The sequence below is a fragment of the Callorhinus ursinus genome, unplaced genomic scaffold (genome assembly GCF_003265705.2).
Source record: "Callorhinus ursinus isolate GAN/ISIS: 27379988/994484 unplaced genomic scaffold, GSC_fseal_2.0 scaffold1, whole genome shotgun sequence".
Lineage (NCBI taxonomy): Eukaryota > Metazoa > Chordata > Mammalia > Carnivora > Otariidae > Callorhinus > Callorhinus ursinus.
Window position 1 is genome coordinate 17,445,729 of NW_027397063.1, and position 10,171 is coordinate 17,455,899.

The following is a 10,171-nucleotide window of genomic DNA, read 5'->3' on the forward strand; positions in this document are numbered from 1 at the left end:
ATATTTAAAAATCCTAAGTGTATAGGATGAAAAGCCACAGAATCTTGTGGAGAGGTGCAGCTACCAGAAGCAAAGCATTCACAATTAAAATGCCCTTCTTCCTCGTAAAAGAAAGGATGACGTTCTAAGTCAAATCTTTGCCTGATGATTTCAACAGAGGTTCTCCATAGCAATTGCATTATGTCGCTGAAATGCCTCATGTCTGCTGTCCCTAAAGTGTATTGAAGTCAAAAGCTGTCTTTTCTTTTATTTCCTCCACTTGAAAGATGTCATGATTTATTAAATTTGAAATCTAAAGAGTAAAAATGATTCCTAGATAGATATTTTCTATATCAGACTTCAAACTAAAAGATATTTATGGCCACAATGTAGACTCTTCAAAAACAAATTATCCCCTAACAAAATTTAAGACTCTTTATTCCATAGGAAATGGGTATTTCTTCTAAGAGCTGAGTAAACTTGGCTCACATTTACTTATTGTTACTAAAGATATGCATTTAATTGACTTAAGAAGGATCTCTAAGAGTGGTATGGAGCCAAGGAAAATCTGTATCTGAGATCAATTTCATTTAGGAATAAATGGTCAGATCATGTTTAAATACTTCCTGGGTGATGGAAATTTTAATGAATTTTATGAACTTTGTCTTATTATTTCTAGCTACTTAACTGTATAAAACCCAGTTCCCCCCTTTTGAGTATATTATCCTAATTAGCTAAGAAAACCATGAACATATTGTTTACTAGGAAGAAAAGAAGTGATATTAGTCGATTAAATTATAGCAATTAGTAAACTTAAAATAACTCTACTGACATTTTTATGTATGTTTTTATGTGTGTATTCTCAATTTTCCTTATGGCAATTCATGTGGACAAATAAATATTAAATATAAGAACAAATAAATATTAAATATAAGAACATAAGAGCTCAAATCTTTCTTTACCAAAGAGTTTTATCATATACCCATCCAGTCTTTTTTATTCCTGAATGAGCAGCAAAATGGGCTTTGATTTTATCATAGTTTATAATAAAAACTAAAGTCTACCAGCCTATCCTCAATCTTCATAGAATGAATAACAGTGAGATGCTGAATTCCCTCCTTCATCTTCACTTCATAAAGTTCAATGTCAAATTTTCAAAGTCATCTGACTCCAGTTGGAAATCGCCTTTTGTGCACATCTCCCACCTCCTGTTCACTGTCATGCTGGTACCTTGAAATTGCCCTGGTTGGAGTGTTTACATCAGGCAAATGATACATATTGGGGATTTTTTTTTTCTTGAAAACCAGCATTAAACATTAACCAACACAGCACTGAGTCACACATACATACATTGCTTTGCACATGAATTATACACATACACACATGTCCATGTACATAACTACACACACGCACACACACACACACACAAACACATGTTTCCTCTTTAGTGTGTGGATTAAACTTAGGTGGAAATGATGTCACATACATTGTTGCAATAACACAGTTATATGCACTAAGTTATCATCAACTTTCTGCCTCTCTTGAGGAACTAAATAGAATTGCTAATTATTAGAAAGTGCTTATCAGGTGCCTTTTCTGAGTCACTAGACACCTGCTTGCTTCACGTTCTTCTTGGGATTAGTATTTGAGTAAACAGAGAATCATGCTTCCAGTAGATGAGTCATTTTGTAAAAAGCGTGGAAGTACATGGCTCCTTTCTCTTCACCTGCGTGTGGATGACAAGCTGATTGCCCTTAGACCAGGGCATAGTTCAGCTGAGCTTTGTCTTCTGTTCAGTGTGCACCTGCTCATTCACAGAGCCTCACAAAGTTGCTGAATGCCATTATCAGGGAGCACCTCTTCAGGTGCCAAATGAAAAGCCTCCTGGATTTTGGAGTCGTTGCTCATTTCCATAAATGAAACTCTTTGTGTTGGTGGGCTTTTATTTTCCCCATGAGCAATACTGTAACCATTTAAAATTACTGCAAATGCCTAAAGCCTGTCTAGTCCAATCCACCATTCCTGTTAGCCCTTGGGAACTAAAGAAGTGCTTGACTGTTACCCATTCGGCAAAATCCACAGATGGGTTTTATTATGTGCTTTAAAAATACTAAGGTTTAGCATTTAGTTTCATTATATATACACACAGTACTCGATAATGAGAGTGAACTATTGAAATAAATAAGACTGATGGTGGCTCATTCAGTGATGCATGTTAATGCCTTCTGACTGGCTGGCCGCATTACCATTTTGAACAGGTCCTACTGCAAACATATTGCAAGAAGCCAATGTTCCTCTTCTATCAAATGAGAAATGCCAACAACAGATGCCAGAATATAACATTACAGAAAATATGGTCTGTGCAGGCTATGAAGAAGGAGGAATAGATTCTTGTCAGGTAAGTATGTAAAACTGTTCGCCCTACATCTCCAGAAAGCATTGCTCTATAATGATTTTATTGCTTCGCAATGATTAGGGAGTAAAGAAATCATCAGGGTTTTAACTTCATTTCTTCTTTTACCAAACTGTGACTCTTTTGTTTTTTATTTGTGGCCTACTTGCATAGTATTCCTAGGGTGGGTGTGAGCATTAGAAATAAAACTCATTTTGGGGGTGCCTGGGAGCCTTAGTCGTTAAGCGTCTGCCTTCGGCTCAGGTCATGATCCCAGGGTCCTGGGATCGAGCCCCGCATCGGGCTCCCTGCTCAGTGGGAAGCCTGCTTCTCCCTCTCCCACTCCCCCTGCTTGTGTTTCCTCTCTTGCTATCTCTCTCTGTCAAATAAATAAATAAAATCTAAAAAAAAAGAAATAAAACTCATTTTTAAGAACAAATATTAAAATCAGATGTCTTTAGAGCTAAGGCACAAAATATGAGTGCGTGGGAGAGTCAGGTAAATTATGTAGTGCTGACCCACTGTTGACCTGGAGCGTACACACCTTAGCTAAATCTAGTTCTAATTCTCTAAAACCCTATGCAAACTTCAAACACACAAAAAGCAAGTTGGAAGGCCAATTTCACCTACTGGCTTCCAGTTTTCAACCTTGGTTTTGAGTATGAGCCAGGGGTCCAGTGACAAGAAATAATTTTCTGCATAAAACCAACCTGGATACCCTGGTTAGAACAAGTTTGCAGCTAACCACTTGTAGGAGGGTTAAAAACTAGAACTTACTCAACAGCCTGGCATAACTCTGGACCTGGAACCCATACACTAGATTTTTCATCTTATCGTTTACATTCCATTTTAGAGATGTAATAACATGATCTCACTGAATGTCAACACTGCAATATATTGGAAGTATCAATAGCTCTTGACTTACATGACCACCAGAGAAACTCCTACCCACAAATTACTCTCATTGAAGACAAGAACATCTTATCACTTAGAAGTAAGGTAGCCAACTATTAGTGCCATGAAATCCACATACACTCAACAAATAAAAAGTAAATTCTGCCAGATTTTAGAATTATTATTCATTTTTAGGTGCAACATAGAGTATCCATGAAAGCATAGATTCTGGGCTCAGACTACTTATTTCGCCCTTGCCTAAATACTTACAGGTGAGACTTTGGGCAAGTCACTTAAGTTTTATTGAGAGATTTAAAAATCAGGTAACATGTAGAAGGCAGTAAGCACTCAAAATATTAACAATTTTCACTATGAGACTTTGGAAAAAAATTTTCTAGTATGTTTTCTGTATTTGAAAATAATAAGATGTTGATCATTAACATCTACTGGGATTAAATTAAACCTGATAGCAGTACTGAGCAAATGAATAATTTACAAATGGGGATGCAGCAATTTATACCATGGGGAAATCTTTCACTTTGTTAAAGTGTAAACAACTTGTTATATATATCAACACCTATGTCACCATAATTTGACTTGATACAAGACTTTTTTTAACAGACACTTAAGCAGATGAATCTTTATATGTATCCTCGAGTTAAGTCAGTGTCTCAAATCATGTTAAATTTTCAGCTTAGTTTTACATTTATTCTGCTTTGTTGAACACTTGCAAATTCAAGACAAATAGGATGGCTTTCTTCCTAAAATTTATCTCTGGATCTTACACGTTCCTCTTAAAATGAAAAGCGTGCTAAAGGTAAGATATATTGCCACTTAGAGGGAGATTTATACAATTATTGTTCAGGTGGGAAATCAGCTGTACAACTTCAATTACAGTTAATGGGGGTTGTGTGGCAGGGGCCTCATGCACTAAGTAGAAAATATGATCATGGATGCTACTGATATTAGAGTTACATTAAGCCAGTCACTTGTGCCAGATCTCTGAAATCTTATGTTTGGCTCTGATTTCTAGAGAGTCTAAGTATGTTATTCATTCACAAGTAGGAACGTCCACACACACGGCAATATCTTGTGTAATATGTTATCGTGATTGAGTAATCAGTAGTCTAGAGGGTCACATGATCTTCTTTGTTCAACTTTAATACTGTGTTATACAAGAGGATTAACTGATTAAATAAGAATACCTTTAAAATTATGAATATGCTCCAATTGATACATCACTTGAATGAGCTCTTTGAAGCATTATTCCCCCCCCATAATGGCAAAGAATTGGCCTTATTAGTCATTCATACATTCTTAAGTATCTTCTGGCTTACCAAAGCCTTGCATGAGTGGGGCGGTTGTCTGGATTTTAAGGCCCCACAGTGGCTGTAGAAGTCCCCTCTGTATAGATTGAAGTAAATGACACAAACAGCAAACTCATTTTGCTAACTATGCAGAGCCTTATTCTATCCCAGTGGTATTCCAAGCATGGCCTCCAGTCCAGCAGATCAGCAGCACTTGAGAACCTGTTCAAGATGCAAATTCTCAGGCACCAGCATAGACCTGCTGAGTCAGCAACTCTAACCCTGGGGCCCAGCAATGTGTGTTTTAGCATGATAAAACCACTGGCATGACAACATAAATTTTAGGTTAATACTTTCTGGTCTGGACATTCACTCATATTTTTGAAGTCCATACATACCTCTGAGACAGTGGAAGAAGGAAATAGCTTCCTTGAACAAATCAACAAATTAAGGCAAAAAGTTACATAACAACTAAAATGGTATAGTTAGATGAGAGAAGTGACAGTCCCAGACATAACAGGTCTCTCAACCACACAGACAACCCAACTGTTGATCATCAAGCCTGCCGGTGGATTGTTTGAATACCGGCAACTGACCCAGCGCATGTTGGGCAATTTAAAATCCTTGTTGATGGAATCAATGTCTTTTTAAAAGACAAAAGACATTCTTTTGTCTTTTTAAAAAATTGAATTATTTTAGAAAATATGAAGAAAACCAAATGACTCCTTTTCAAAATACCCAAACAGTTGAGGTTTATTTTTAATAATCTCTAACTTTGAGTCTGTATTTATCTTTAACTGTTCCATAGATATTTCTGGACCCAAATTATAAACTAAGGGTTTGGGATACAGAAATAAAAATCACAGTCCCTGCCTTCAAACATATTTGTTACATCTAGAAAAGAGGTAACCTATGGTTGCCAGTGCAATTTATGTTCCTCTGTACCCAAGCAAGAAAAGGTGCTTTTATATATATCACATTTTTTCCCCTTAAACATGGTCCCAAAGATAATAAAGAATCAGGCAAAAAGTCTGTCAGGGTATTTTTTAACACAAACTTGGGTTGAAATATTCTATCGTACCAGTGATTGCAACCAAAGTACACAAGGCTTTAAATTCCTTCATAAATATAAAAAAAGATTAAAAATTTTTGCACAGTTAACGTAAGAAAAATATTTGTCAATGCCATCATTAAGTAATGGTACAATGTGTTTACATTATGTTCTTTTCATTACACACAGATACTCATGTGTAAATGAAATATACAGAATTAAATCTAGCAGAATCTGTTATAATTAATATTTTCAAAAATGAAATAATTCTTCATCAGTTAAAATCTCCCATGAAAATATATGTGCTTATCATAAATAATATCACTGACATGCCTATTGCCACTGAAATGTTAAGATTAGCCTGGTGATGGGTATTAAAGAGGGCATGTTCTGCATGGAGCACTGGGTGTTACGCACAATGAATCGTGGAACGCTACATCAAAAACTAATGATGTAATGTATGGTGATTAACAGAACAATAAAAATTAAAATAAAAAAAGATTTTTTCAAATCTGATTGTCTACTCACAAAAAGTTAACACTGCCCAAAAGAATCAAAATCAACTTTATGTGTGTTTTTAGTTTCTCTAAACACACATTGTGGAATAAGTGTCTTTTCTGCAAAGCCTCTCCCAATTCTTAGAACACTCCTCTTTTTGTTTTGTTTTTTGTTTAAAATCCAGTTAGTTAACATATAGGGTAATATTAGTTTCAGGAGTAGAATCTAGTGATTCATCAGTGCCCAGTGCTCATCACAAGTGCCCTCATTAATCCCCAACACCCATCTAAGCCCCCCACCCACCTCCCCTCCAGCAACCCTCAGTTTCTTCTCTGTAGTTAAGAGTCTGTTTTATGGTTTGCCTCTTTCTCTTTTTTTTTTCCCATATGTTCATCTGTTTTGTTTCTTAAATTCCACACATGAGTGAAACCATACCATACTTCTTTAATAAAATGATCAGCTTTTAATATGCATTTTGGTTGGGATGCTTCTAGTTGTGCCTTAGAGAATTTCTTAGTACCTATTAAAATGCCATCATGAAAGTAAGGAAATTTTGCTATAAAAGTACATCATGAAGAATTACATACAAATTATGTTTTAGTTGTCATAGTTTCTCTGTGTCCTTTCTGAGCAGCCAAAGGTTCTCATTCTTGACAGAGAGTGTTGGTGAAGAGATATACAGATGACTTGCAATTAAATCATATTTTTGATCTTTAGTTTTGGATTGATTTGCTAAAAATAACCTTAGATGTTTATGCCAATTGACAACACATCTACAATTTTCTTTTGCAATTTCCTCTTCAGGGGGATTCAGGAGGACCATTAATGTGCCAAGAAAACAACAGGTGGTTCCTGGCTGGTGTGACATCATTTGGATACCAGTGTGCACGGCCTAATCGTCCAGGGGTGTATACCCGGGTCCTGAGGTTCACAGAATGGATACAAAGTTTTCTACAGTAGAGTGTCTCCTAAACCAGCATGAAAGTCATGCTGTTTCCCCATTTCACTCTAAGGAGCATTTAAATTGAGACTTTTGTCAAAATGGCTTCTAAAAGACTTTATTCTTACCTAAGTCACTGCATGCTGAGGTGTGAGGGTGCACACAAAAAATAATCTTTATCATACAAAGTAACTTTAAAATAATATACTTTGATTTCATTGTGAAAAGCTAATCTTTTACAGAGATCATCATTTCCTTTGTTTTTAATCATTTTTATCAAATTCTCTTATTCAAAAGAATGCTATTGTAAAGCATATACTATATACTTAAACTTTGGCAAAATTAGGAAGAGAAGTGAAATAAACTGTTTTGCACAGTATGTTGTTATTTGAAGTAAACTGCTATAAATTATCTAGTCCCAGAATCTCAATATTCTTCCCACTTTTCTATCTAAATGCATTTCCAGTTCATCTTGAACATATCCTTAATATTTTCCCCACTTATAAAAAATATGTATTTTAAGCTGTCACAGACATGGACTAAATTGATTATACAGTGCTCTCAAGCTAATTAAACAGCAAACAAGCACAAGTCTGTATCACCCTTGTATCAAAATAAAAAGTAAATTAACTGATATTGTTATTCTGTTATTGCATCATTTTTTACCTGAATTAATCATACCATCCATTTATTTCAAGCTAATATTTTTTAAGTTTCCAAAAAGTAATTAGGCATATCCAAAAAATACAACTATTACAAATGTTTTTTTTTTCTGATCTATGTGTTTTACAGTGAATGTTTTTAACATGTGCAAAACTTACTTAGACACAGCTGAATCACCCATTAGAAGCCCAAAAATGTGGAATAAATGAATTTGCCTCACTGCTTTAATCTTTTGGATCATTTCCAGAGCAAGTGCAAACTTCAATTGAGCTTACCACACAAAATCTATCGATTTATTTGGGAAGAAAAAATTCACACACACGCGTGTGCACACACACACACACACACACACACAATTGCTTGGGTCTATATGGTCCAAAGTAACAAAAGAAAGAGTAGGTTTAAAGGAGTGTAGACTGGCGCTATGGAAGAAACACGATTTGGGCTACATTTGAAAGGAATAATTATGATTGATGTATTGAAGAGGCATTGGGGCCACTGAGTATGTAGGGGTTCAGGGAAGTTCAGAGATTGAGGATAATAGATAATCATGTGTTGCTGTACCAAAAGTCTCTCTCTCTGGGGAACAGAAAAAGGGAAAACAATGTCATATAAGAAAACTGCAGCCAGATAATTGGGCACTATAAATTTGGTGAACAACTATGGTATTTATTGTCAGGACAAAAATCAGGAATCCCCAAACACACTACTCCTTTTAAGACCTTTCCAATGACTTGATCTTAGAAGCAGTTAGAAAGGATGGAGAAACAGGGGTAGAGTTGATTTGTTTGATTTTACAACCTGGATATTGTTCCACAATTCACCTGCATTTCAAGACACATATTAGAACTATGTTCTGAAAATACAAACACAACAGATACACCAGGTACCATGTACTCCTCATTTTTCAGAGGTCAGCTAAAAGTTTAAGAAACCCTAAGGACAATCTCACTGTCACTGTTTAATAAGAGGGAAGTTGACTGAATGGGCCTGGATCAAGACAACAGGCAAAACCACAACCCTCCCCCATCGCCTTGTCTCTCCCGCCATGCAGCTGTTGTGGTAGTCATGGGTGCACAGACAACGGGGAAAGCACTGTCTCCCTTCCCTCAAGTCCTGACTAAAGGAAGGAACGCATGGTGGGAGCTCAGAGGGAAGAGGTAGATCCCAGCAGAGAAAGGGAGTGCTAAATGTGGCCAGATTGGAGCTTAGAATGCAGCTGTCTGTTCCTTCCCTCAGTCTCTAAGCAGCTGAAAGGGCGCCAACGCCCGCTCATTTCTACTTGTCTCTAAGTTTTGCCAACCAACTCTAGTTGTGAATTGCCTTAATGAAAGCTCTTTCTTTTCCAGCTTAAATGGTTTACCAGGGAAAAGATGAGGTTTAAAATGCTCCGTAATCCCAACTTCCATTCATACCCTACCTCAACAGGCATTTGTCTTCCTCTTCATGTACTGCCACAAACATATCATATTTCATTCACTTAAAAGATTTAGACAATACCCATGGTCTTTCTTCAGAAACAAGAACTTTTTATTTAGTTAAAAGGAACACAGGGACATTTGAAGACCAGATAGTTACAAGTCTCTTGAGAAGGAGCCCCAAGCGTTGAAGAAACTAGAGAAGATAAGACAAGAAGAGCCGCAGTTCACTCTCTCAGACAAATCCTCAACAGGAACACATGATCACTGATGCCCTCCAGCCCATGTTTACAGTAATTCATAATTTCTCTCCTTGGTAAAATATCCTTATGCTGTGCTTACCTCCACATTGATAGTGACCATGCACCTGGTCCCAACCATGAGACCACTTTACCTGCTGATAGTGGCTGAACAGAGCTAGGGGAAAACCTTAGGCCTCCTTTGCAGCCATCCGCTTCCGGTGTTAATCCCCACCCCCAAACAACCATCTTTGTTTTGTGGGCAACGGAGGGACTAAATTGATTCCAGAACCCTCAGAGAGCTACTTGTGGTTATATAGGCAACATGTGAAGACATATGATTTATATTGTGTATGCCACTTTTGTTTTGTTCTAGACTATTCTAGACTGTAATATTGTTGATACAGCTATTAACAAAGTTATTATTACAAAATCCGTTGAACTTTAAACTAAAAATAACTGTAAGGCACAGTTATTTGTCTTGCACAATTGAAATTAGACAATTCTTGCCTCTACATAAAATATTTGAGTAAATTTACACCACGGTTAATGAAAAAGCTTCTTATTTCTGAAGAGATTTCCTAAACATTGTCTGACCCCAGAGCAGAGAAACTGAAAGAAGATGAACCATTTCTATAAAAGAAACTTCTTCTATGGTAATAGACCCATGTGTGTGTGGATTCAGTTGAAAACAGTGATACATTTCTTTAATCAAAACAACATGTATTGAAAAATGAAACACCATAAAAATAAATACTAGAACAGTCCATTTTTATCAAACACTTATGTA

At 36.3% G+C, this 10,171-nt stretch overlaps 1 protein-coding gene across 1 annotated transcript in view; it reads left to right on the forward strand.

Moving 5' to 3' along the window:
• The window catches only part of TMPRSS15 (transmembrane serine protease 15), a 112,790-nt gene extending 105,709 nt beyond the window's left edge, over nt 1-7,081 (forward strand). The window contains exons 25-26 of the mRNA XM_025885432.2: nt 2,238-2,377; nt 6,926-7,081. Coding sequence (XP_025741217.1) covers nt 2,238-2,377; nt 6,926-7,081 — 296 coding nt within the window. The remainder of the gene's footprint in view (nt 1-2,237; nt 2,378-6,925) is intronic.
• The last annotated feature ends 3,090 nt before the right edge of the window (nt 7,082-10,171 follow it).